Genomic DNA, 27,695 nt, shown 5'->3' with positions numbered 1-27,695 from the left:
GCCAGAAATGTGGTTCTGTGCACTGTCCACCGACCGTCTTAAATGACAACGTTTGTTTGCAACAATATGTATATTTATTGTTTTTATTGGTCTCACAATTACATCTGTCAACTTCACAGCAGCAGAACTATATGGCCTACTCTCAGGGGTAACACAGACACCACAGGTTTGGAACACAGTGCAATTACGTGGTGACAACACAACATATGTGGCTGGAACAAAGCAGGTGCTTTCCTTTACTGTCAGGCAGTGAAATAAAAGTTTTGGAGTGAGAAAAGATCAACTGACCGTTTTAGCAACTTTGGTTTCTGGTATTCCTACATCATTTTTTTAAATAACAGGACATTACATTATAATGGGACATAAAGTGCCAATACAGTTATAATTAATAGGACAAAGCTTCTTCAGCGCTCTTGCACACAATGCTAACCAATCTACAATAAATTTAAAATGGCTGCTTCAGATAGCTGCTCCTTCTGACTCTTTGGGCCTGTTGCGTACCACATGCTCCAGCTGACCAGAATCGGAGATATCGTAGCTGGTTTTGTACTTGGCTAAAATCTTCATCAGGGGGCGCAGTTTTAACCACCACTGTTCCTTAGGAATTCTGTGGCTGTTGACCAAACAAAAAAAAGGTTTAAGCAAACAATTGCCCACTTTCATGTCACAAAGAAGCAGTATGTTCACCAGGTTAAGGTCCTATTACAGGCTGTGAACTCTAGGGCAGGCCAACCCAGGTACTGTACATCTTCATCTCATTACTTAAGGAAATCTGCTTCAATACCTGGACTGGTGACCCCTAAGGAAAACCAGATTGCTGCTTTAAGTGGTGTTGGTGAATCAGTAGGTGACACTTTTCCCCCTTGACCATAATTTCCAAAACAATGCCTCAGTATGGGGACTAAGGGGCACTATGCCATAGATTCTGTCCTTTGGATGAGACATCCTATAGCACTATATGTAAAGAAAGGGAAATTAATCCTAATTCCACTCAGGGTTTCTATAATGTGGCCTCTCCATGTTTACCCCTTCATTTCCCCCTCAAGTGGTTTCTCACTTCACTGCTGTGCAATGGCAGACTGGCTGCTGCGCGTCATCCAGGTGGCTGCTGCACTTCAGTTGTAGATGAAGCGCTTCTCTCAGAAGAAAAGTGCTCCACAAATGTGAGGAATGTTTTGCAAACACCCTAACAGCGTGTTATAGTGTCTGCACAGAACTGCTGATCCTGTGCAGTGACAAGGCAATGAAACTCAATAAAACATATTGACCTGTCCATTCTAAAATTGTTTCACTTTCCTCTCCACCCCCTGAATGTTAAAATAATATTACATTTATTACCAGGTAGGAATAATGGTAATAAATGATTCCTACCATACTGCACAATTTTTACCAATGGGCTTGTGCCCACGGTCACAGAGTTTAAGTATACTGTATAATTGGTTTATGGTAATTATTAGTTTTTATGCTTTAGAATAATCACTCAATAGGTGAAATGGTGTTTCTTTCCAGCCCTTTTCTGTTTAATTCCACCATTTTTCCCACTTATAACTCTATCCTCTGGACAGGTCATACTAGTCATAACCGCATAAAAGTTGGCTAATGCTGTTTTGAAGATCTTTGTCAAAGATAAACACAGAAAGATACTGACTTTAAAAGCCTGGTCCAGAACATTATAAATGTACACACTTGCTAAGAACGAACTGAATATTCAGATTATCAACACAACAAAAAGGCACAATGTGTTTTCTAAGAGCTCAGCAGCTTACACAAAGTCGGTCTCCTCCTTGAGCTGCATCACGGGCTGGAAGATCAGGGCGCGACGGCGCATTCCCAGCAGACAGGCAGTGTCCTCCATGTTGGCGAAGACTCTCCCTGCAAGGGCACTGATATTTAACACCATGCCATCATGGAAAGTTACATTATCAAGCCTTTTTCAAATGGTTGCTCTTTATCAGGGCTAGCTCTGCTCTGATTATTTGAATTCTAATACAGAGTTCCTGTACAAAGAGGCCTGAGGGACGCACGTGAAGTCACCTGCGGTCAGTCCATGCCATATGTGTTGTGGACAAATACATCATACTGCCTGTGTATTCCTATTCTAAATAACCTAATAGATGGGCTGTCCCCAAAATATGTTTTCTTAACATTACCACCGAGAGCTTCTGCCACTTTTCTGCATGTGTATTTTCCTACCCTTTGCAAAAATAACTTGATGCATCATAGTATGAGTGTTAAGGACCATCTGTCTACTTAAATTTATAAATCTATATATTCCAACATCCAATCAGGCAATAGTAATTATATTTTTTTTATTAAGTAACTTAATCAGATAAACTATTGCAGAGTGCTGCTAAGTGTCATAATCCCCACCAGCCACAGTAGGTGTTTCTTTGATATTGAGGCACGTTTAAGGTGTTTAACCTTGCTTTGGATTGGTCACTTTCTTTCCAATTGTGCAACACAAAAAACAGAGGCAAGTTCTAAAATAGTTCTAAAAGGTATTTAAATTATTTTTTAAAATATATCAAAAAGAGATGTCACTCCTTTACAACAGATTGTTACAGTTCAATGTTCCACTTTCTATCAGATCTCTATCACACTATCTCACAGATAGAATGCAATGGATACGGTTAGTATAGTTGTCAGACTGCCTATGAATACTGGTGTACCTCATGGATGTGTGCTTTCCCTGTAATTATTTTCCTTGTACACCAACAACTGCACCTCCAATTACCCTTTATCAAACTAATTACGTTTGCAGATAACATCACCCTGTGGGTCCCTTCACTAATGATGATGAGACCATGTGCAGGAGGGAGGTGAGTTGGTTTGTATCATGGTGTACTAACAACCACCTGGGGCTAAATACTCTTAAAACAGTGGAGATGGTGATTGATTTCCAGGAACATTTTCCAAAACCTCTCTCCCTGGTAATCAATGGTGTTTTTGTGCATACAGTGGATCCTTTAGATATTTGGGAATTATAATCTCTAACATCCTTAAATGGGATATAAAAATCATCCCTTTAACAACGAAAGCAAAGCATAGAATATACTTTTTGAGCCAACTGAAAAACTTTATTCAGAGCTGGCAAGGTATGCCCACTGACGACTAATAGTCCTTTTTGGGTAAGGTATACAGTATGTAAAATGTTTTTGCAGCACCAAGTACACCTGAGTAAAATCCTCAAAAAAAGTTGATTCTGATTCTGACCTTTGGCACTTGCTGTAGGTGTTGTTGCATAATTTAAACAAAAAAAACTGAAATATACTACAATTCCAGAAATTCAGCACAACACTTTTGCTTTATATTTTTTAAAATGCTGCAAGTTAGATCAACACTGACAATGACCTCATCACATATTAATACCACAAATGATCTTTTTAGAATCTGGCATTAGGAAAATCTTCAATTAATCCATGCAAACAACATACAACAACATCCATACAAACAGCATCTAAAAACATCACACTTACTGTAAAAACACTTAGGGTGAACACAAAGACAACATCAATAATCAAGTGATTTACCTTCATCTAATGTAATCCATGCAGACAGCAACAGGAAAAAACAACAAAAAAGGAAAAGCAGATTTAACTACTGCAACATTACAGCTCTCTGTAATGCACAAGAAAGCTTACTGTAATGGTTATGGTTAGCATTAAAACTAAAAGCCTCTTCGTTTAAGAGCACATGAAAGTCAAAGAAACATACAAATGGTACATACAGTACATACCGTAAAGGACAGCTTACATCCTTCTATGCCAAAAATTTGTATTGTGGAACCATTATATACAATATGCTTAGTCATCTCAACAACGTTGAAACGCAACACAAATCTCGAGGACTGAATTATGACGGAAGTGACAGTACAGCAAACACCACATTCATTGCAAGACAAAATTCAGGTTAATGTGCAAAGTGCTTCTAAAAGAGATGTTTAACAGCTCTTCCAGTTAGCACAGTACCTTGTCTGTAGGACTCCTTGAGTTTCTTAGAGATCCACTGCATAGCTTTAGCTGATATCTTTGTTCCAAAGTTTCTGTCAAATGGAGAAGGTGCACCTCCCTGAAAAGCATCAGAAAAATCTATTCAGATCACGATGGCGAACACCATTGGTGAACAATATTGATATGCTGTAAAAACACAACAAATGACTATTTTTACTATTGGTTCCAATACTGATTTTATTGCAGTTTGAAGTCCTTCAGAATATTTTCTGCTTTAATAAGAACTGGATGAACATGGTTTTTTTACACTGGCAACTTGAAGATTACACATCTTGATTTCAATGGCTTTTCAAAAATCACTAATTGCATACATTATTGGATCCTGTTTGAAATTAAGTCATGGAGTAATGACTAGGGACCTAAACCTGTACTTAGAACGCTATTGGTTAAATTGCAAGCAGGCTCATATAAATATGAGTATATGAAAGGAAAATTCATATTTCTCTAACAAATGGGTATAAACGTGCATCTCTTTGAATAAAAGAATCAGCCAAAAATAATTGCTGAATTACTGAATTACCCAGGTTGTCCTGGTAAAGAAATACTTCCCATCCCACTTGGAATTATGTCCCATACAATGTATATTTTGTGTTTACCTGTTGCATGTGACCAAGCACGTTCTTCCTGCTGTCAAACACACCTCTCCCCTCCTCAGAATACAACTGATAAATGAAGTCAGTTGTGTAATTTTCATTGCAGTTCTCATTTCTGCAAATTAAAACAGAAGAATAGTCAACACGTTTTCGGAGAAGGAGATGCCATTATAAAAAAAATCATTAAAACTGTAATCTGCACTTGATCGCCCTAAATGAAATGGGAAGTCTCCAGAGGATACACAGACTGTACTGGAATGGATTCGATTCAGCTGGGCTGGTTGTGGGATTCCAGTCTGTTCTCCTACTGTTGCTATTGGTTCATAGTGAAAAGAGCTCACTGGCTCTTTGACATGTTAGCGACCACGCATGTGTGTTTGTATGTATGAGCAGCTCTCCTGAGTGTTGGTGTAACTTGTAAAAATGGACACCATATTTGAACAGCCATCATAGCTCACATCGTACTTTCACAGATCAAGAGCTGAGGGAAACCAAGCATTACACCAAATTGGTATTGTAAATACCGAATGCTCTTGAGAAACCTGGAGAAGCAAACTCATTATAACATTTGCTTTATACCACAATGCAACACAACATTTGGCAGTTTCATACTGAGAGTCTAATGAAAAATGATTAAAATAAATTAAAATCTTGCTATGAAAGCTCATAAACGAGTGGCACTTACCCTAAAACAAGACTTTACTCAGGTTACTCTAGCATTTTGTCAATGTGAAAAAATAATGCCACATTTCTTTCAGAATAATATTCAGTAATTTGTTTACCTTTAGAAAAATGATTAATAAGCTATATTTAGTAATAATTCTATATTTTTGTTTCAAGGCTTACTGAACACTGATTTCATCCCAGTGAGCCGTAATGAAGATTAAGGAAAATTAACTGGGATAGTAATGGTTACTTAACCTCAGCTATCAAATAGGTAACACCTCTAAAAAAGTAAAATAATAATTAAAATAGAAGAATCCCTTATTAACTGGAAGACAGTGACTATCATTGATAAGTTCTTGCTCCTAAGAGATCCTTTGTAGATTCAGCAGCCAGTAAGTGACATTTAGGTCTTGGTATTTAAGCTCATACTGTAGGCTAGTGTGCTCTTACATTGTTTGAACATTATTAAAATAACAAAAGCTGGGTTAGGTGATTCATTTACCTTAGCACTAAACCTCGCTGGATGCTAGTTTTCATCTTTTCTGTAAGATGCTCCACATTAGCCTGAAAATTAAAAAAACATTTTTTAAATTAAATTGACATACAAATATTAGACTTACAGTATTCATAACAGTAATTACGGACTGTACTTCAGTAAAGTTTGTGATACCTAAATCTTATATGCCATCCCAAGCTTTGCCTACAAAAGAGTTATCACTGCAATACCGTGTACAACAAAACAGAAAATTTTCTTTGGTTAGATCACTGATGAGCACGTCTATTATAAGACATTAAAAGTGCTTATGTCATTGTACTTTACTTCACTTCTAGGTTAGGTATTTCAGTAATCTCGACTACAACTTAACATTCAAGGCATAAATGGACCATTGACTATAAATATCTTGACCCCACGTGAGGATCTCTGTCACCAGCTTATCCTTAAAATAGAAACAATTGAATTAAATGGCACGTCTCACTGTACTGCACTGTAGTCCTATAATGGAATCCCAGTAAAAATAAAGTGAAAAAACACACATCGTCTGTGTTGCCTTCTTCAGGTATGTGAGAGTATAGGGGAGGTGGCAGGGATATGAGGCTCTGAGGGTTAGGCGAAGACATGATGACAAATGAGATGGAGAGTTCAGTAAGATTTTAAATACAGAAGGGGGAGTAATAACTCGGAAAGCATGTTTTTAAACCATGAAAAAGAAGTACAAATGAAATTAATCCTAATTTATGGTATTTCAATAAATACTTTCCATCCATTTGTTAACAGAATGGAGCAAAATCCTGTCTTTCATGATCAGCAGAGCTCTGGAAATATGTTCTGAATCTTTTAAGGAAAGTATCTCTGAAACAAGAATCCAAGGGTATTATTCAGCCAAATTATAAGGTGAGAAGATTTTTGGAAGCTGTTTTCCTCCTGTAGTTTCATCCACATGCCTGCCGTCCTTAGTCATCTAGAACTGTGTTATTAACTTAATACTCCACAAAACAGATGTGAATATGTAGTAAGCTGGGTGTGTAAAACACAACTGATGCAGACTTTTATCACGACAACTCCATAACACACACCTGGAGGTCCCGAATGTCGAACGGCTCCTCGAAAATGTAGGCAGCGTCAGCACCAGCTGCCAGGCCCCCCACACTGGCCAGGTAGCCACAGTATCCTCCCATGGTCTCAATGATGAACACACGGCGCTTCGTCCCGCTAGCAGACTGCTTGATGCGGTCACAGGTCTGATACACAAACACTCAGTCATTACGGGGGAAAAAGCACAGAACTGGGGGGAAATTAAAAAAGACACTAAATGGGCCTCATGGCAAAAGTTTACCGACAGAATGTTCTTCTCTATCTCTTCCAGAAAACCAAGCTAACAACACAACCCTTGTGTTAAAAAAGGCAAGAGCATAATCAAGATAAAACATCATCACCTTTCTAAATACATAGAGGAGTACTAAACGGGGGACGGTCTTAACAATATTTATATTTCTTAGACAACACGGACAACATTCAAGCAGATTCTGATACTCTGATTGTCTGACGAGATCAGAGAACAAAAATACTACTTTCTTTAAAAGGCAATTATGTTTCTGGAGACAGAATCATTTTGATATCAGATGTTTTTTTACTTGCCCCACAACAAGTCATGAGCATTCTTTAGAAAATGATTACTAGTGATAAAAAATAGCAGATCACAGCACTCCTCTTGTGTGTGTTTGAACACTGTATTCAGATTAAGCATATCAAACATGATTAAACAAATCTTGAGCAACATCTATTTTTTAATACTGAATAATACACAACAATAAAAAAATTACACAAATTTGTATACAAATGTGCATTGAAATAATGATACCTAAAAATTATCTGCTCCATTATTTTTTAAATTATGTATCTGGTAGAGTAAGTAATTGAATAAAAGGCCAAATTCCTATCATACAGGAGTTTCCTATCAAATTCCTAAACATTCCTATCACTGTGAAAAAAGTTTAATAATAATAAGAAGAATAATCTTACTTAAGAAAACTGACATGTAGAATAGGATTGTGTTGTAAAATGTAAATTTACAGCAGTTTGTGAACAGCAGTCCAGTCCATTATAATGAAATAAAGTGAACTTCACTTCATGTTGAGACACTGAAAGATTCTCCCTTACCTCCACAATGGCATTGAGGGCAGTGTCGGCACCAATACTGAAATCAGTGCCTGGCACATTGTTACTAATGGTAGCAGGCAGCATACACATAGGGATGCAAAACTCTTCGTGGGTGGATCGTGCCTCATAAAGCTGCAGCAAACACTCAAATGCCTGAATCAGCAGTACAGATGCATTAGATTGTTCAGAATTGTTTTAAGAAGTGTACCCTGCTTGTGGCTCCTTCCGTGTGATAGGGGGTTTGGCTTCCCATTGGCAAGAGAGGAAAAGAAGTCCCAAATGTGCGGTGCAGACACTTTTGAAAGCTTTGTAATATGGCGCCTCGGGCTCAGACAGGCACGTTCATATCCAATCAAGTAGACGCCAGACATGGTTTAGTGCGGTTACTGTCATGTCCACACACAGAGAGAAGTGTGGAAAGCAAACAGTGGCCAAGTACAGGTTAAGGCAACATTTTGCTGGACTCAGTTAAGGTACTGTACAAAACACAACTGGAACTCTAGACACTGCTCACTTACAGTACAGAGCTACAGAGGTTATGTTTGTAATTCATTTTTTTTAGTTTGTTAAAATGTCAGATGGTTCTCATTCAGATTAATATTTAAATCTTTGATTTAAGAGTATTTAGGTCAATTATATTTTGTGTTGCTTATTTCAAATTTAAAAATCAAAAGAAAAAAAATCACTGCAAAAAAAATGTAAGAATATAACCTCAATAGTAACCAACTGTTTCCTGAAAACAATGTGCAGAAAGAAACAGTATAGTAACAACAGAACAGCTGTTATAATCACTAATAATCAAGAGATCACATCTGGCCTTTTGGACCATCAGTACAGTTCCAACCATGTGTTGATGTAGGTCATATTGCCAGGTAAAATACAGCACTTCATAAAGGTCAGAAAGTTAATAATTAAATGAAAATGTTACAAGTTCAAATTCAACACTTTTCTCAGTAAAATACAGTAAAATGTATTGGATTATCTAAAAAATAAATTTAATTTCGGGCTGAATGAGAATCTTGACTTAACTGATGCTATTAAAGAAATGGATTAAAAGCAGCTCAGAAAGCTCATATTTGACATGCTCATGGGAAAATAATGCTGCCCTCCACGACAATTCAAGTTGACTTAATTTGCAAACTGGAAAAAATGAAAAGCTACCACTGTCCACATACAGCTGCACATGCAAAAAAAATGTGTTACTGTTATTAAAATTACAGAAGAGACATTACAAATCTACTGAGTGGAAATGAATTTGTGCACATGGGTTAACTGTTAATAAGCAGAACAAAATGTTGTTTTAGTCTGTACATGACCACATATTTATAAAACAAGCACAGTAAGGTGCAGGCTGAACAAAACTGCGGGACAGACCATGCCACTCCACTGCATGCCTCCACTGCTACTTACCTGTGGCACCAACAGCTGTGCTTTTCTCTACCAGCTACAAAGAGCCAGCCTTCAGAAGGCTAGAGTGTCTTTCATTACCACTACATCAGTTCTGTCACCTGCTTTACGCTGCTCTGTAATTAACTACATCACAGTGCGACACTACAGCCGTATGATGATGCACCCACACATTAAATGCTTGTACATCAAATACAAAATCTGTATTAACATGTATTAACATGTTTATACATTAACATGTACAGTATAAACATTAACATGTTTTTGAAAACATATTGCTTAAAAACACTTAATGTTTATCAAGTGTATTGCATCAAAACAGCATGCAAAACGGCTCATGAAATATATTAACTATTGCTTAAGCCCCTAATCAGCTTTCTTCTTTTTTTAAAAAATATGTAGAAGTTCTACAAATACAGCCGACATCTATTGCTGGATATGATTTTGTTTTACAATGGGCTCATTGTCTTGCTGATAAATAAAAGCACCAGCGTCAGTGATCACAATTTGGCTCCTGTGGCTGTGTTAATATGCAATCTCCCAGCCAGACTTACATCAGTAATAGCGTTCAGAGCTGTATCTGCACCAATGCTGAAATCTGAACCCGGTACATTGTTGGAGACAGTAGCAGGAACCATAACCATAGGGACACAGAACTCGTCATATTTTCCCCGGGCAGTTAACAGTTCCATGAGTCCCAGGTAGGCCTGCAGGGCAGAGCCAAGTCAGTGATGTGACAGGCACAGTGTGAATCACTGGAGCTAGTGGCAAAGACATGACAGGAGCCAGAGGAAGAACCACACCTATCACAACGGACAGGGTGACACACAGAGGTACCACTCAGCAGTCACAGGGTACAAAGAAAGGAAACTTAATCAAACTAACAAATGGAAAAAATAAAAAAGAACACACATATATAAAGAGACAAGTATGAAATGAATTGAATAACTGAATACAGCTACATTCCGACATTATTTACTTTGTCTTAGCGTTAATTTCTTCATTTTCTACACAATGAACTTGTCCATTTTTCATTTTTTTTAATGTAAGTCTTATTTGTTAGACCAACAGTTAGACTTTGGCACCACTGAAAAATTGGAAAATGAACCATGGACTAGCTCTTCTATATTAGCTTGGAAAACAAACATATAATGTCAGTCTGTAATCTGAGTACATTACTTTTATCAGACATTATACAATACAGTTTATTTAATTTAAGGGGAGTTTAGAGCAGGTTTGTTTAAGCCATTTGTGATCGCCATGGCATGCATTATTTGTACATATCATTGTATCCAATTTTCAGGCAGACGTCTTTTCAAGATAGAGACTAAAAACTACAACTGCAAAAAGCAAGGAAATTGATCTGCCAACTTAATCATTACATGGTTGTAGCAGCAACTTTTTCTACACATATACAGTAAGCGTCATTTATTTAACACAAGTTTTACAGTTTTAAAACATAAGTAATTCTTTTTTAATCAGTACCACTACAAAGCAAAATTATAACTATAAAACTTACAAGTCAAGTTTTTATTTTACATTTCTGTAAATGTTCTATTTAATAATGTCAAACATTTCTCTCTTTTCATTAAAAAGGAATTTAAAAAGTTAACTTGCATACCTCAAATCCCCCAATAATGAGCAAAGCATTGATGTTATGTTCTCGCATTTGCTCTGCAATTTTCTCAACATGCTTTGCGGGAAGGGTTCTGAAATTTAAAAAAAAAGTGCAATATAGTACTTCAGTCATACTTTTGTTATGTAGTGTCAAAAATAGGCAGCTGTCAAAGTAAAATCAGGTTCTAAGGTTATTTTCTTTAATCAGAAGAAATTTGACTCATCAGGACAAAACCTTTATACTATAATATTCAAGTCCGGAAAAATGTACTACCAACATTAGAGCATCTATCTAATCATCCTCTTTCCAATTACTTTTTTTTCCTTTAAATAAAACAAGAAGCAGAAGGAGCACCCAGTAAAAATGATTCACAGAATAGGAAAGCATCTTTCCTATGGAGATAAATACAGTATAATGCCAGAAAATAACATCTGCAAAATGAATTTACGTTTTTCTTTCTATTAAACATATACCAAGAGGGATATAAAAATACCTCTACACTGTATATATTAGTACCATGGCGACATGAAAAAGCTATAAATTGCACATTAATAACTAACATCACTTAGTGCTGAATAAAAGCAATAAACTTTACCGTTTTGTTCCTAATAAAGAACCACCTTGGCCTGTCCACCCGCCAACATCACCCCACTTGATCTCCTTAATCTGAATAAAACAGGGCATATAAAATTGGACTTGTTACAGGAAGAAATCATAATTTTCATACATAATCTTATCACAGAAGACATGAGAATTTGCAACGTAGAACTGACCTCTCTCAAAGCAGTTATCCAAATAGAAGAAATGGAAACAGGACTTTTCCTGCTGTATTCTCTACAAGCCCAGACGATACAATTCTAACCTGAAGTAGCGAGAACTGAAATGCCAGGACTGTATTCAAGTATAGAGGTAAGCAAGTGAAACTCTACTAAAACCTGACATATTGTAGAAAATGTCCAGCACCTTGGTTCTTGACTAAAAAATCCTGAACTGAAAATTGTGGTTATTTGTGGTTTCAAGTCTTGGCAAAGTCTTTATGTATCATTCAGTTTTTGAGTGAAATATTTTAATGGCTTATGCATTCAGACAGTCCAGCAGCTTTTCCTGGCTTAAAGATGGATTGTGACAACCATATAACTAAAGAAAAATAAAACCAACTTGACAGCTATCAACATTTATAATTAAAAAAATAAGTAAAAAATTATACTGAATGCCAATTATTTCTCTAGAAGCAAAATAACAGAAGGGAAGAAATACTGTACTTTACTATGTAGACTGAGATAAGCTTCTAACATTCACAGATGTTATGAAGAGGCAATTCATATTATTATTATTATTATTATTATTATTATTATTATTATTATCATTATTATTATTATTGTTATTATTATTATTAATATTTGTTACTGATATTGTACAGTTGGTCTAATATTGTTTTGACCATGTTTGCCTTGTTTGATTTACTGTACACTGTACAAAGGCTTCCACAGATTGTATGAAAAAGGATTCGAAGGACTTGATGCACTATATCAAATTGGTATTGCAAACATGCAAATACATCTGTGACTTATTGTATATTTAAGGAATACTCTTTCTGCCTTATCTCTCCCTGCCCTGTTCTATATTTAACGTCCTGATGCTCAGTTCAGTAAGGTCAGAGAGGAATGTTGTAGCCTAGGCTACACCATAACAGGAACGTGCTGAATCTAATTGTTTTACTGTAATCTCTGTTGTTTATCTTACTGCTTGCACTTATCACTGGACACTAGCTCTACAGTAACACTATAACTAAGGTGGCATGCCAACAGCTCTGGCATCAGAACTAGCATGGAGATATTACATTATTATTATTATTATTATTATTATTATTATTATTATTATTATTATTATAATTATATTGCAGGATTTACAAAACTTGTTTAGAAAAACAATCTTTGAACAAAATCAGTCATTTTTCCATCAAAGGCTTCAACTAAAATCTGCCCCTTTCTGAAGTACTACTTACCTTTAAAACCTAGAAATTAGCAGGTGCATTGCATCACTTTATAACTCCAGCGCCACACTGACTTCTTTATCACACATATTTGCTGCTGGGGGTTGAACTTTAGTTTTTCTAAAATAAACAAACCTGCCCCTTGGCAAATCCTTCAAATCCATCATTCACGGCAAACATCTTGTGCCCCTCTGTGATGCCCACTCTCACAGCGGAGCGGACAGCGGCGTTCATGCCCGCAGCAGGCGCACCCACATTCATGATGGCTACATTAAAGTTGCTCTGGTGGTAGAGGTAGAGAACAGGATATCACTGTCACACGGTAAAGTGATGGGTTTTCTCTCTTAACACACAATACTTGACCTGAGCACCATAGGAACATTGCAATTGCTTCTTACAAAGGAGACTCTACAATCTCTCAGGCTGTTCCCCTCAGAACTTGAAGCCCCTGCTATTAATGCACTTTAACCTAAGACCACTGCATGTGTGAATAGTTCCTGTATAATCCATGCCATGACAACATGCTATGTGTCTAAGCTGTTTCAGGCTGTTTGTTGGGCTGTTCACATTTATTAGAGATGACGAGACGGCTTCAGTTTTTTTAGCACTCATTCAACACAATGAGGCACTTTACAGCTACTTCTACTGTGGATTCAGCTGTATCTTGGTGCATACAAGCAACTGGTGCAATGGACTAACACAGTTTACAGCCATCAATTAATTGAATGGAAGGTTAAGAATCAATTCTAAACAGATTTGTTAACACTGACTTATTGGCAAAAATATCTTGATTGTCAAAGAAAAAAAAGCAAAGCAACTGTCTCAAATAACTCTATACATTTCTCACAGTAATTTATGTTTTAAATCCACCAACAAACATAAAGGGCAAATCCTTAAGTACTAATTCATATGGCGCTCAGAATCAAGTACTGTATATTTATAAGCTGAGTAGTATCTTGCTTTTTTAATGCATCAGCTTCAGTATGCCTTAAAGTGAGAAGCGTGTTGCATTGCAGGGCTCTACAGTACTTCATTTTTATGCAAGCATGCTAAACTTGCACAAGCATTGCTTTATTAGGGTGTCTCTGCTAAGGGAGGTCTATGCCGCTGAAGTGCACAGCACCATGCTCTAGTTGTGTTAAGAGTGTATTGGAAAATATGTACTGCTGATAAACGTAAAACATGCCACTTCCCAGAATGCTTTGGCATGTTATGTGGGTAACGTAAGGCAGTTCAGATTGTAACTGTTTTTCCTGTAAAATGTGAAACTCTTACTGAAAAGTCCTTTCCGTGGTTTTACATTTAAATTATTCTGTAATGGGAGTAAATGAGGAAAATGGCATTATCAAAGGATTCAATCAATTTCATTCTAATAACTGTACAGCTGTGAGCAACAAATACATATTGATCAATTAAATGTATAGGAAGTAGTCTTAAAAAATGAAATATATGTTTTAAAAGAAAAGGTTTGTCACAATATGGTTGTGTTCACTGCACTTATTCTTTTCTTATGTCTCTCACCAAAGAATTACAGATTATTGACTACAAAATATATTTTCAAACTATCCAACAAATGTCAATCTACACTGCTATCAGTATAATGAATATGGCATCTGCACAATATAACAAGAAGGCCATTAAAACCAATAAAGCCTTAAAATTATAAACAAATCAATTCATCTTGATGTTGAAATAGGTCAAAATGCAATGTATGTTTTGTGTTTTGTTAATAAAGGAGCAGCATGCAATAATACAATGTGCAGGTACTGTAAAAGTGCTAGATGAAAATAAAAGCTTATAATCATCAAAACTGTCAGGTACTTTCAACATTCATTTATCATTAAATAAGCAAACTCTCTTTCACTTTTTACCGGTACCAGTAATGATGCTGGACAATAGAAAAAAGAGAGAGGTACAGTATCTATAAATGCAACTGTGATAGGTTATCCTGCTTTCTGAAACAAGAGCCCACTGTTTCCTGATAAAGGGAAATAAGCACAGCAGGCTCAAAATACATATGTCAGCCAGGTTACTGTCTCTAGGCCATGCAGGGGAGTGCTAACTGTAAATGAACTAAAATCTATTTGGCATCTAAAGCTGAACTATTGTACAAATTAGTACGTACTATAAATTCAGAGTCATCCTGATAGGCACAAAGAGCAAAAACATTGCACTTTTATTAGTCTCACAGACACACTCAAAAGACACAACAAACACATGTACTGTGTCAAGCACAACTGCTGATGGTTTCCACAAAGTATCTAGTCCTTAATACAAAATTAAAGAAAATCCTGAAAAGATACAAATGTTGAGTTAGAATGTTCAAGAAATACATATGTTTTTAAAAAGATTGAACATTAATTAAGAAAGAAAAATTGATCATTTTTTCTTATCCATTTTGTTAACTTACATGTGGAAGTTCAGACTGGGGTTTCCGGTGGGCCAGGAGTTTGTAAGTATTTAAATTGTTTTCAAAACTCCTGTGACAAATGAATGATAAAAGCATAATCCGATTAAAACATCAAACATAACAAAACTTTTAATATAATCCTATTGTTTCCATAGGAAATTGTTTTTGAAGGTCTAGTAAATTTCTATTTAAAAATATACAGGCCACTAACTTTTTAAACTTCTAAAACTGCAAAACTCGTTTAAAACATTTTTACTTGGTTCTCTTTCAGTGCGGAATCCAACCTTGCTCAGAAAGTCCCTGTCTAAAGCCTGGATTTACGAGTAAACTTAAATTATAAGTTTCAAAAGATCACGATCAATTAAACAGGTGGTGTGGTCAATTCAGCAATTTAAAAAGTCAGAATTGCCTTTAGTTCTCAAGGACTAGATTTCCTTTCATTGATCAAATTGCATGCTTATTTGATCAATGACCTTAACAATTCTTCCCAGTCTTTATACAAAGGTGATTTAAAATAACCTATAAGAAGAACTAGATAGAAGCTTTCCAGGATTACAGACCCCTGGTTTGGAAGACAAACTGTATCTTCACCTATGGTAAGAGGTATGGGGATTATTTTTTCAATATTTAAGCAGAATATATTTCTTTACTGTAATACTTTCATAGTGCATATGCCACTTGAAAAGAAAAACAGTAACAAAAGCTTGTGTTCAAAGGACAATGATCCAAGATGTTATCAAAACATCTTCGAAGTACAAGTTAATCATTCACTTAAAGAGTTATAAACCTGACAATGTGACACACCAATGGGTTTCATTCATTGTGACACAAACACACCCACAAAATTCACTGTTTCTCAAAGTTACTCTTTAAATGCAACAAGCATCCCAAATGTAAGAACAATGTGTAGAATTTAAAAGCTGGCACAGCAGCTATTACCTTAAGTGGACTACATTTACAGATTTATTCCCTATACAATGTCCAAGGACTGAAACAATTTTTTTTTGTTTGTTTGAATAAAATATCAACCAGTAGATGTTTTCATTGCTATTAGGAAAGCCTCTACATTTTGGGCTTGTTAGGAGCACAGATTTTCTAACGCAACAGATGCATTTACAGCAAAACGGAAGCAGGCTGTCGAAATGCTGTGCTGATTTTTTTTTCACTTGGGTAGGCCTATTCTAAGTCGCTCCTCTGAGCAGACTGTGGTTACATCATCTTCATGGGAAAAGGAAAAGTTTCTGCAACCGTTATTAATGCCTGGTTAAAAGCACAGGCCCTGGCTGTACTGTACCTGCCACGTAGTCTGACAGCTTCCTCAAACTTCTTCTCATCCATGGCTTTTTGTACCTCTTGGGTCTGTACGAAAGAAGTCATGGGAAGTGAACATGTATGTACTGTGTGTTTATTTCTACAGAGTGTAGCAGTTTTATAATCTATCAGTTTTCTACACAAGTTGAAATTACATGGTATTAAAAATGCGGTCTGAATAAAAGCCTTTTTTGAAGACATAAAAGTGTATTCTAAAGCCTGGATGTGTTCCATGCAGGTTGGCTCACGTGTCTAAAAATCCTTTTTTAAATATTCAGCAAATGAAAACCTTACCACATCAAACTTGTCTCTTTATCTTTTCAAATGATGCTTCAACATTTTCCCTTCATTTAAATTGTATCTAGAAATCAGCAGCAGTGTAACAAAAGAAATCATAGAAAGATTCATAGAATCACCTGATGTAAAATTAAAATCATTTTAGTAACTGTAGAGCATTACAGCATTAAAGCATGTTATATTATCTCACCCAGTTAATCCAGAATGTCAATGTTGAGTATGAAATCACTCAATCTAACTTGTTTTAGGTACCATTCTGTCAAGTGTTATATAAAATGATTCACAAAGAACACTCAACCAGTACTTGAAAAAGAATAAAATACAAATCCACTTTCACTATCTGTTTGCATACCATGGCAGTCTATTGAGAGCTGCAGCTCACACAGGCTCCTTTATCGACAAGTAATGAATGTACCCAAAGACAAACTGGTTACAGTCCAAGACTCACCATCTGTACACACTCCATAAGCGGCAGTCGAACTGACTGGTTTCCACACAGAGAGACAACGCAGGCTGGTGTGTCAGGCGATGCTTCTAACAGCGCAAGCACTGCCTCTACACCCATTCTGCTGGCCTAGAATTAGAAGGGAAGACATGAGAACAAAATAAAAAGGTCTACAACTTTACTTCATTTCACATATAAAACAAACTTACATGTGACGATTTAACAAAACTACCGTCACTAAAACAGAACAGATTAGCTTTACAATATTCAGATATTATTAAATACAGCCAACTGAATGGCAAGAAACATAAAACACAATATTGATTGCAATTAAGCAAAAAAAACTAAGGTAAGACTGAAAAAATTTATTGAATCCTTTTGCTCAGAATAGCAAGTTCTTGTCCTTTTGTTCAGGCCACATATTCTGTGGCCCATGAGGAGCCATGTTAGAGCACTGCCCTGACAGTGTGACAGATGTGAGCATTTAGACTTACCAGAATTCTGTCGAAGGCAGAAGGGGTTCCTCCTCTTTGGACGTGCCCCAGGATTGTCACTCGGGTATCAAACCCAAGACATTTAACAACAAGCTGTGGGGGAGGTCAAGGATTTTGTCATTAGCTCTTAGTTCATCCACTGGTTAGCATAACAGACACCAGGCTGGGGTGATGTCTGTAAGCTATTCAACTTCATTGAACTCACACTGGTGAGTTTATCTATAAATGTATCTATAGCACAAAACCCACTTTCTGGTACTGTTCATTATATAACACCTAAAACACAGAGGAGCATGTTAAACCAATCAAAGCAGCTACAGGCTACATTAAGGCAGTTCATAGCTCTTTCCTGTCTTTTCCCATGATTGTCAAATGTTCCAATTACCTCCCAAAAGGACCAACTGTTGAAACGGTAGTTGCACAGTTCCTCAACTCTAAGATCTATTGACACCTGGGCTGTATTTACTGTACACCATTGCTTACATGGTGTCAGTCATTCAGATGTTCTGTACGTTATGTATGAACCAGCTCAATATTGTTCTTGTTTAACAAAGCAACTTAAAGTTTCAAACAACACTGTAATTACTTAAATTAAAGTTCTAAAGTTGGTCATATATGTAGCACATGCTAGAAATAAAACAAATACTGCCTAAAACAAAATATATTTTCTCTTAATATTATATGAATAAACAATTATCCTTTTTAAGATATATTCGGTACCAGAAAAGACTGAATAATCATTGCTAATCTTCTTCACCCTGACTTCATTCAAAGGTGTCTGGTACTATGTGTGTTTAGAAATACAAAAATAAATGGCTAAAAATAATAATACTGATATTTTATCTTTCCAAATTCTGACGTTCTCACAATTTTATTTCTATGCATGCAATCTCATATCAATCATTAGAAATGGTCTTTTCTACAAAGGTCTTTCAAAGACAGAAATTAGGTAAAATTCAGGAGATACTGACAAGCCCCAATAATATGACTAAATAAATGTGACTGTAAATGAAGTGCATTTGTTTATAAGTTTGCTTTAAACTTGCTTGATATGAGAGATCACTACTTGGTGAAGTCAGACCCACCCATCTCATATTTTTTGTACACAAACCTGTACAAAAGGGTTATGTACAGGCTATAGCACTAAATTGTTAGCATAGCAAACACTGGCAAACAATCACCCTTTTTATACCCTAGAGACGGTCTGTGGTTGCAGAGTTTGGGGGTTGTCTATCTCCTGAACTTTCATAATTCACTCCAGTTAAAGATGCTTTTAGCTGCAGGTTCAAGGAAAGTATGAAAAGAAATGCATGCAAAATTTAGGAAACTTGTTGTGTTAGTGCAAAAGAGGTAGATTATATTTTTAAGGAGTTTTTTATTTACAGATTCTTACCTAAGGCCTTCTATTGCAGAGTTTTTGAGAAAGAAGATGATAGCAAGATACAAGCAGGACAAAGTACTGTGCACATCACTAGTTCAACTCCTGCAGGACCGTGCAAACGTGTGATCGTGACACACGGAATAATGCAAGGTGCAGAGAAATAGAAAACTTAACATTGTGTCACGACAGCTGTTTATGTTGTACTGTAGTAACAAAAAGTGAATGGCTCACATAGAAAAACAGCTGTGCACATTACATTATACATAAAACTATGGTTTTGGAGCTTCTGTTGAACTACAGTATGTTAAAATACAAAAAAATAACATTTTCTCATGGGAGAAATTGAGAGAAAATAAAAGCATTTGTAACAACATGCAGGACTCAGGAAGCAGTGACAGAAGCTTTCTTACCAGGCGTACACTTGAGCACTCCAGAGTGAGCAGTGAAACAGAAAGGATTTGCACACAAGGCAGTGGTCAGTGCAGGAGCTGTACTGTTAGGTGATAAGTACTTACATCCTTAATTTGTTCTGAGGTAATTGGTTTGTTGCTAGAATCAATCGCCCCCTCTGCTACAATAATGATATTCAGCCTTTTCTTTCGAGCACGATTCTAAGAGGATAAAAAACACATGATAGAAATAAAAACATCTTTGCATAGGCTCTTAAAAGTTGGATCACCTTTCTGCTAAAAAAGTGCCATGCCCCAGGGGTCACTTTTCTTCTGTGACATTTCTGTCTTCATTTTATTAGCCCATAAACTGTAAACTGAGATTGGTTCTCAGTTATTCAAAATATCTGGTTCTTCCTCACTGGGGATGTGACTATTTTGCAGTTGTGCTCCATACTTCCTTTCACCTGATGCTGCCTGGCACATTGAGGTACTCACATCCTTCACTAAATTGGATGTAATAGCTTTTCCATGTCTGTCAATGGCTCCTTCCGCAACTATGATAATGTTCAACCTTGAACCGCGGGATCGGCTCTAGACAATGAGAAAAACACTGCAGGATTGAATGACCTTTACGTGTATGCCATTGAATGGAAGGGCTTGCCACACACCCATGGGACTAAACCAATGGAACATTCAGGATGAGACAAATTAGCATCTTAAAATGCCTACGTAAAAAAATGGACAAGGAATAATGGAAAGCATAAACAGTCAAGCACTTAGAATTAACAGTCTAAAAGATCTAAAAGATTCATATCAATTTCATTTTATAATCTATATTATTATGCATTTATATCTAGTATCCATAAGGTCATTGCAAACAGTCAAATATTTCTTTGTACTCCAAAGATAAAGGAGTTGAATATTTTTTACCAGTACATTTGACTCCACTCAGCTTTGAAAAGCCTATCCAGAAACTATTTCTGTTGGCCACTCAAATCATAAACAATGCAGAAACAGTACCTGAGGAATAAATGTAAAGGCATATGAAATAAAACATGTTACATAAATGGAATATCTGATTACACTAACAGCTACCTTAAGGTCATTTGGCTACATAAAGGAAAACGGCTTAAGAATTACATGTAATTACATGTACTACTATGACACACAGTTCCATGTCATTATATCATACATCATGTAATAAACCTATTTTTCTCTTCAGAGTTTTGAAGAATTAAAGAATATGTAAATACACTGGTCTGAAAATCTGCAGCCCAGATGAATTGCTACAGAGCAGCATTAGTCTCAGAATGCCACTGAGGCAATGTAGGCCAGCCAATGCTTTACTGATGTCCTTTAATAGAAACATGCTGATGATGTTTCAGCAATGTCTTGACTAGATTACTTCTCAAGACAAGTGGTATGGTATGTGTCATTTTTATTCATCCTTCCATAGTGTAACTATCTGTCCTTTAATACAGATATATTACAGTTTTTATTACAGTTTTTTGTCAAACAACAGAGAACAACATGCACTATGTACGCCCAAATAAGCTCAAGATAAATGTGATGTTTACCTGAAGGAATATCGTTCTTATTTTCTATCTTATACAAGGCTGAATTGAACTAGGTACTAAAAACAAATCATACAGAGCAACAGAAATCAAAGCACAGTGTTTACAAAATAGTATTACTTTATCCAAAAGAAAGAAGCAGAAACTTTTTAACCTGAATGTAAACAATTGAATGGGACCCAGCTTGACCTTCGGGTAAGTCCACAGTGAGCCCACAGGCTGGAGGTCAAATTAACACTGCACAATGCCTAGACATGCAGAGTAAAAATCATTTGACCCGAACAACAGTTTTCAGGCCTTCTTCCTCATACTTGCTTTACAGTAACACAGTATAAAATGGAAACTAAACTTGTTTGTCCACAAAGAGAATCAATGCAGACCTTTAGATGTCAGGTATAAACTGCTTAGACTTGCGTTTTTTGTGCTTTTTGCTTCCAGTGACTGAAGGACCACAGAGAACATCTGTAGACAATGAACTCATTTATTGGAATTATTTGTATATGCTTCTTATTTTCTTGTTGATAATGGAATTAATAATGGAATACTGGAATTTTACTTTAAGGATAAAAAATCAAGTAGTTCCAGCTGCATGTTCCCTCCTATTAAAGAACATTCAAACATGCTCAGTCATTACCTCTGACAGTTTCTGGCACATCTGCTCCTCCCAGCCATCTTCAGGGGGCATCTCAGGAATGAGCACCCAGTCCGCTCCACAGGCTAAGGCACTCACTAGAGCCAGATATCTATACAACAGTGAACCGTTTATTCAATGCAGTTCAATGCAATTCAAAAAGAAAGATCACATCATCACAGTCCAACATAAACTTTTTTAGCAATATTAAACATCAACACATTGACAAAAGCAGGTTCTTACCCACAGTGTCTTCCCATGACCTCCAAGACAAATGTCCTCTGGTGGCTGAAAGCAAAATAAAACTTAATCAGTTCATGAGCTAAAAGTTAAGATATCATCCATTCATTTTGTAACCACTTTATTGAATACAAGATTTCTTCATACAGATAGCACCCCAGAAACTGAATCCAGGGCCCCAGTGGTGCGAGGCAGAAATGCTAAACACTGTGCCACCATGCCACCCTGGTAACATTATAACAACACACATTTGTAAAATAGTTAAAAGAAACAACAAGAGCAGTCTCAACAATTAAATTTCACATAATCATGAAATAGGAGAAATACTGTAATAGTATTCTTTCACCAAAAATGAGCAAGGAATTCCCCAAAGCCCAACACAACATCAAACTGTACTAAGCAGCCCATCCAAAGCAGGGCTACTTCAAACCTCAACCACAGGAGATTCTAGTTTGGAGACAAATGGAGCCTGCAACTAGAGATAAAAGCTGAGTGCACTACAGTCACTCCTTGTGAGAGGGTTTAAAACAACCAGCAGATTTGAACACATTTCTCCAGGGGCACAGCAGCTAGGCAGCAATCCACATTAAGATGGAGAGCATGGTTCAAATCCTGGCACATTACACCTGAAGGAAAAAATCAAATAGCTATACTCTCAATCCGATACAACAGGTAGCATTTGTGCAGATGCAAACTATACAGATTACCTTGGGACTCAACCCAATGCTCTATGATGCATACAGAACCTAGTGTGTACTACGACCTGCATATACTGTACATGTCAAAGTACAGCTGAAATGGACAGGAAACAAAAAGCCAGTGCTACCTATTGCTCTCGATTAAAAAGCTCATATTCTGAAATGGGATCTATATATTAATGGAAAACAAGTGAAATCCAATCTGTATGGATACATTTTATATAAGCAAAGCTATAACGTCACATTACACCTGCTTATATGTTTACCTCTGGGCGGTGGTCATGATTGCATCCACAACTTCAATGATTCTGTGGAGGGCAGAGTCTGTTCCTATTGTCATATCGGTGCCACAGAAGTCATTGTCGATTGATCCAACCATCCCGACAATGTGCAGGGCAGAGTACTTCTGAGCAGCCTCCTCATCAATTAGAGCTGTTTCAGATGAAAAAAACAGGGAAGAATGCATCACAAATTGGGCAATGCAATGGTTGAGCAAGGAACTAATTTTCCTGTATCAAAATACAAAGCACTCCATGCCACTTTACTTCCCCTTTTCTATAAACTGTATCGTCACTCCACTGTGTAAAGCAGTGGTTTACAGACAAGATGGAGATCTTTGCCATAACTGCATCCCCAAAAGGCTGCCCCCAGTCACCTGACCAGCTGCTAGAGACAATTTTCAGATGATAATTTATACAATTCTCAAAGTGACGAAACATACACTTCCAAGGTCCAAGGTCAGTTTAATCTGCTCTCTAGGGATAGACGATCCTCTGTGTGCAAATGGACTGTGCGAGAAGAAAGTGACCAACCAAGTCACCGTGGAAGCTACAGAAAACCATGAGTTTCAAGTCTCAGAGAAGGACTGTGAAAGAGTTTCAAAGAGAAACTAAATTTTGGTTAAGATATTTTTTGAGAGACAAAGTTTCAAAAAGGATAAGCAGCTTAAGTACCCAGCAGTAAGCAGTATTGGTAGAGAGGGACTTTAAAGAAGTGGGTAAACAACCCAAGGAGGAGCTAAGCTTTTTTTGTGGTAGTTTGGGATTATTTTTTCTCTGCAGTCTAAATAATAGTACTGGTTTGCACCTTACAGCAACTGTGTTTGTGTTTTCCTCCACCCACCTATTTTAAAGATCCTGTTGCAGCACCCCATCCCCCAGTGGGTGTCAGAACAACACAGAGGACAAACACATCCAATGAATTGCAAGGAAGGATATTTAAAACCAGCTCTCGTAGTCAGTAGAGCTGAACATTTTGGATTCACCTCCTCCTGCCCAGCCTCCAACTGCTTGTGGAATATTCTGTCCCCCTGCCCAGCAATAGCTACCAGCCAGGAATGCTGTCGCCAAGAGTTGCTTAGCAGCAGAAATGCTGCAAGGCCTAAAGGCCAGTCTTACAATGCAGCTTAAGCTAATTTGAAAGAAAAAAGGTCTGCTGACTTTGAACTGACTGTTAAAAGAAACTAGTTTATTTTGATGTTACCCTTTGGATCCATCTATAGAAAGTTGTTTATTTCTGATAGGCAACTGACATCCTATCCCAGAAGAATAGGGGTCAAGTTTGGGAATACATCCTGGAAAAGGACTCCAGTAATATATAACTAGCTTGTATGGACTAAGACAGAAACTTACTGAAATATTTCTTCACTGAAAAAATCTATGAAATTCTCAAACTTTTATATATATACTGTATACAGATACGTATTGTATAACATACTGTACGTAATATGTCTTTATAATTATTTTGTGGGGGGAAGCAATCTATGGTTTGAACATTATCAAAAGCTCCTCCTCTAGACAAAAGGTTCCCAGCAAAAGCTCTACCAAGGCATTTTGGAAGCAGTCCGGTTAGACACACTATGACTCAGTACAGGTGTCGACGAGGTAAACGAGAGCTCAAGTGGACTATCCGCTAGAGGAGCGGCAGTGTCCACAAGCCAAGGGGCTGCTGCTCTCGCTCTTCAGCCGCGGCCCTCGGCCCTCAGTCACTCGTGCCACACACCCTGCTGGACGAGCTCCTCCAGCAGGCCGCTCCACTCCTCGCGGAACAGGTTGGCTCCAGTCAGGCTGCCGTCCCCTCCGATCACACACAGGTTGGTGATCCCGCGCCGCACCAGGTTGTGGGCGGCCTTCAGGCGGCCCTCGCGGGAACGGAACTCCTTGCAGCGGGCGCTGCCGATGACCGTGCCGCCCTGAGAAGAGACCGGACGCACGCTGCTCACTCCTACTGACCAGGCTTCTCCATTAACACCACTTCCAATTTAGTTTTGAAGTCTAAATGCTCTTTGAATAACAATGAAATCTATTTTTTTTATTAAGAGGAGCTTGTGACTATCACTTTTAAGTCCTGCTCTGACAAATCAATCGTGATTGCATTCAAGTTGTCACAATAATACATCCATTAAGATAACACATTCCAAACTATAAAAAGAGCGACTGTATTTGAGTATACATAAAATGTTATTTTTTTATACAGATTTTTTACTAGACATTCAGTGACAGACGACCTTTATAGCAGTTGTATTAACATTACAGTTTATATATAGTACTTTAGGCTTCTTCACATTAACATAAAAAACATGCTTAAAAACTGATTTCTAATTAGGCACAGAGGCGCAGTGGTTAGCAATGCTGCCTTTCTGCACTCTGGGTCCCTAGGTTCAATTCCAGACCTGGGGTTTTATCTGTGTGGAGTTTGTACGTTCTCCCCGCGTTTGTATGGGTCTCCTCTGGGTGCTCTGGTATCCTTCCGAAGTCCAAACCCATACTGTTAGGTTAATTGGGTTCTGTGAAAATCTTCCCTAGTGTGTTGTCTATGTCTGTGTGTGTCTGCCCTGTGATGGACTGGCATCCTGTCCTGGGTGTATCCTGCTTTACACTTGTTCCTTGCCGGGATAGTCTCCAGCTGCCTCGCAACCCTAAATTGGAATAAGCACTTAGAAAATGGATGGATGGATTTATAGTTACATGAGAATTACAAACGGAATTAAAAACATGACTATATTGGGCTTGTGCACAAAGGATAAGGTAGGGATAATAAAAGTGCAAACCCACACACAAAATAAGTGGAATCGTCTCAAAATGACAAAATAATAAAGCGATACAGAGATTCAAATGTTAGAGCTTTTTAAAGTTTAATAAACTGCCAGAGATAAGGATTCAAGTTACATGACAATGACACTGCTAATTAACCTTTATGTACAGGAACATGAGCTGCTCAGCAACAAATTCTAATTACTTATTATTAATTTAAAAAAGTGCTCAAATGTATGAAGCCACCATAATGCACCCTATGAAAAAACGTTTTGTACTGTTAAAAGCAGGCATAGCATGTGCAGGCATGTTAATTCTAAGTGAACTGTTATTTGTACATACACTGTAGTACAAAGCTTCAAATGCAGTGAGTTACCACTTGATACTTAGATACAGACCATCAACAGATAAGACTGCCAAACCACTACTGCAGAGTTAATATTACAGAACACCATCTAGTAAAAAGTGTGGCTGTCATTTAATTTATTGTTTTCATATTTGTGTTCAAATATTTGATTATTCATGCTGCTCCTATTTAGTTTCTCTATTCTGCTTTTCTATCCTTCTTCTATTTCCAGTTCAAATTTCAACCAGACATAGATATAATATTTTAGCATGAACAAACAAAAAGTCTCAGTTCTCCCTGGTTTAGCAATGAGTCACCATAGTTCCTTAGAACTGCAGCTTCTGGACCTGCAGAATACATATACAGCAACTACTCCTATCAGCACCTTACGTATAAGCTACAGAAACTATGATTTCAAAAGGTGCTAATCTAATTTTTATTTGACATAAATGCCAAGTTTTTCCAAGTTCTTATCTAGCTATCCATGAATCTTCTAACTGCTTCATTCAATTCAGGGTTACAGGCAAGCCAGGGCTTATCCCGGCAAGCAGCAGGGAACAAGTTGGGATACGCCATGGGCAGAACACCGGTCCATCACAGTATACAGACTGTGTCTGTAGACAGAGCAGGCAGACACAGACATGCACACACTCACACCCAGGCAATTCTAAAATCTCAGACCACCCAGGAAATACTATCGTGAACATGAGGAGAACGTACAGTACAAACTCTACACAGACAGTACCCTCAGGAACAGAACCCAAGCGCCAACACAGTGAGGTAGCAATGTTAACCACTGCAGCACTGTGCCCCCTACTCGTTTTTTGTTTTTAAATATTTTAAAGAAGAAGATAAAACTGCCCTTCATATAAGAGGAGTTATGTTTCAGAGCAGCAAACAAGAAGCTCAGGTGTCCAATACCCAATATGGGTGATCCAATATACTGATTTAGACTTTTTTTATCATCCACCTATCACCACTTATCCTTGTGAGCATCAGGACAAACCAGATCCTATTCCAGCACCAAGGGAAGTGAGGCGGAACTGAGAGCACACAACTGCTCTCCCTCTGGACAGGACATCTGTCCATTGCAGCCTCACAAAGTGAATAACAATTTCTAGACACCTATCCAGCATTTCTTTTCGAATGAGGGAAAATGACAACACCTGGAGAAAGCCCATGCAAACATGAGGAGAACCTGTGAATTTAAATGGACAGACACCCAAGCCAGAATCAAAACCCAGGAATGTGAGGTAACACTGCTGACCACCCTGCCACTACCGCCAGCTTTATTATAAAAAAACAAAAAATCTGAAAGGCTCTGTCAGAAAACTAGATTGTTTTTTCATATAAACTAAACTAAATTTAGAGTGCAGATGTAATCACAGCTTAATTTTCAGGAATTTCACTGGAAAGAGAAAACTCAAGGCCATTCATTAAAATAATAAAGAAAACTTCTGCCGTAACCCACAGTGCTGTGTAAGATGAGGTCACCGTA

At 37.3% G+C, this 27,695-nt stretch overlaps 1 protein-coding gene across 8 annotated transcripts in view; it reads right to left on the bottom strand.

The window, feature by feature from the left end:
• Positions 1-51: 51 nt before the first annotated feature.
• The window catches only part of LOC148657311 (ATP-dependent 6-phosphofructokinase, platelet type-like), a 42,174-nt gene continuing 14,530 nt past the window's right edge, over positions 52-27,695 (bottom strand). Inside the window, exons 4-23 of one of the 8 annotated variants that reach the window (XM_088643399.1) lie at positions 24,821-25,010; positions 23,086-23,251; positions 22,125-22,169; positions 21,885-21,993; positions 20,172-20,267; positions 17,904-17,996; positions 17,413-17,538; positions 16,651-16,715; positions 15,357-15,426; positions 15,072-15,089; positions 13,082-13,228; positions 11,549-11,619; positions 10,957-11,044; positions 9,890-10,042; positions 6,845-7,009; positions 5,772-5,833; positions 4,607-4,718; positions 3,969-4,068; positions 1,767-1,872; positions 52-613 (exon numbers count right to left, since the gene is read on the bottom strand). In XM_088643399.1, the coding sequence (XP_088499525.1) occupies positions 460-613; positions 1,767-1,872; positions 3,969-4,068; positions 4,607-4,718; positions 5,772-5,833; positions 6,845-7,009; positions 9,890-10,042; positions 10,957-11,044; positions 11,549-11,619; positions 13,082-13,228; positions 15,072-15,089; positions 15,357-15,426; positions 16,651-16,715; positions 17,413-17,538; positions 17,904-17,996; positions 20,172-20,267; positions 21,885-21,993; positions 22,125-22,169; positions 23,086-23,251; positions 24,821-25,010 (2,136 nt within the window). In that variant the 3' untranslated portion in view covers positions 52-459. Of the gene's footprint in view, positions 614-1,766; positions 1,873-3,968; positions 4,069-4,606; positions 4,719-5,771; positions 5,834-6,844; positions 7,010-7,928; positions 8,082-9,889; positions 10,043-10,956; positions 11,045-11,548; positions 11,620-13,081; positions 13,229-15,071; positions 15,090-15,356; positions 15,427-16,650; positions 16,716-17,412; positions 17,539-17,903; positions 17,997-19,799; positions 19,896-20,171; positions 20,268-21,884; positions 21,994-22,124; positions 22,170-23,085; positions 23,252-24,820; positions 25,011-27,695 lie in introns of all 8 variants that reach the window. The other 7 variants (XM_088643393.1, XM_088643392.1, XM_088643398.1 and 4 more) reach the window with 7 other exon arrangements.

The sequence above is a fragment of the Lepisosteus platostomus genome, chromosome 8 (genome assembly GCF_059453375.1).
Source record: "Lepisosteus platostomus isolate fLepPlt1 chromosome 8, fLepPlt1.hap1, whole genome shotgun sequence".
In the NCBI taxonomy this organism is placed as follows: domain Eukaryota; kingdom Metazoa; phylum Chordata; class Actinopteri; order Semionotiformes; family Lepisosteidae; genus Lepisosteus; species Lepisosteus platostomus.
The sequence above is the reverse complement of the archived record's forward strand: the minus strand, read 5'-3'. Positions and strand labels throughout refer to the sequence as shown.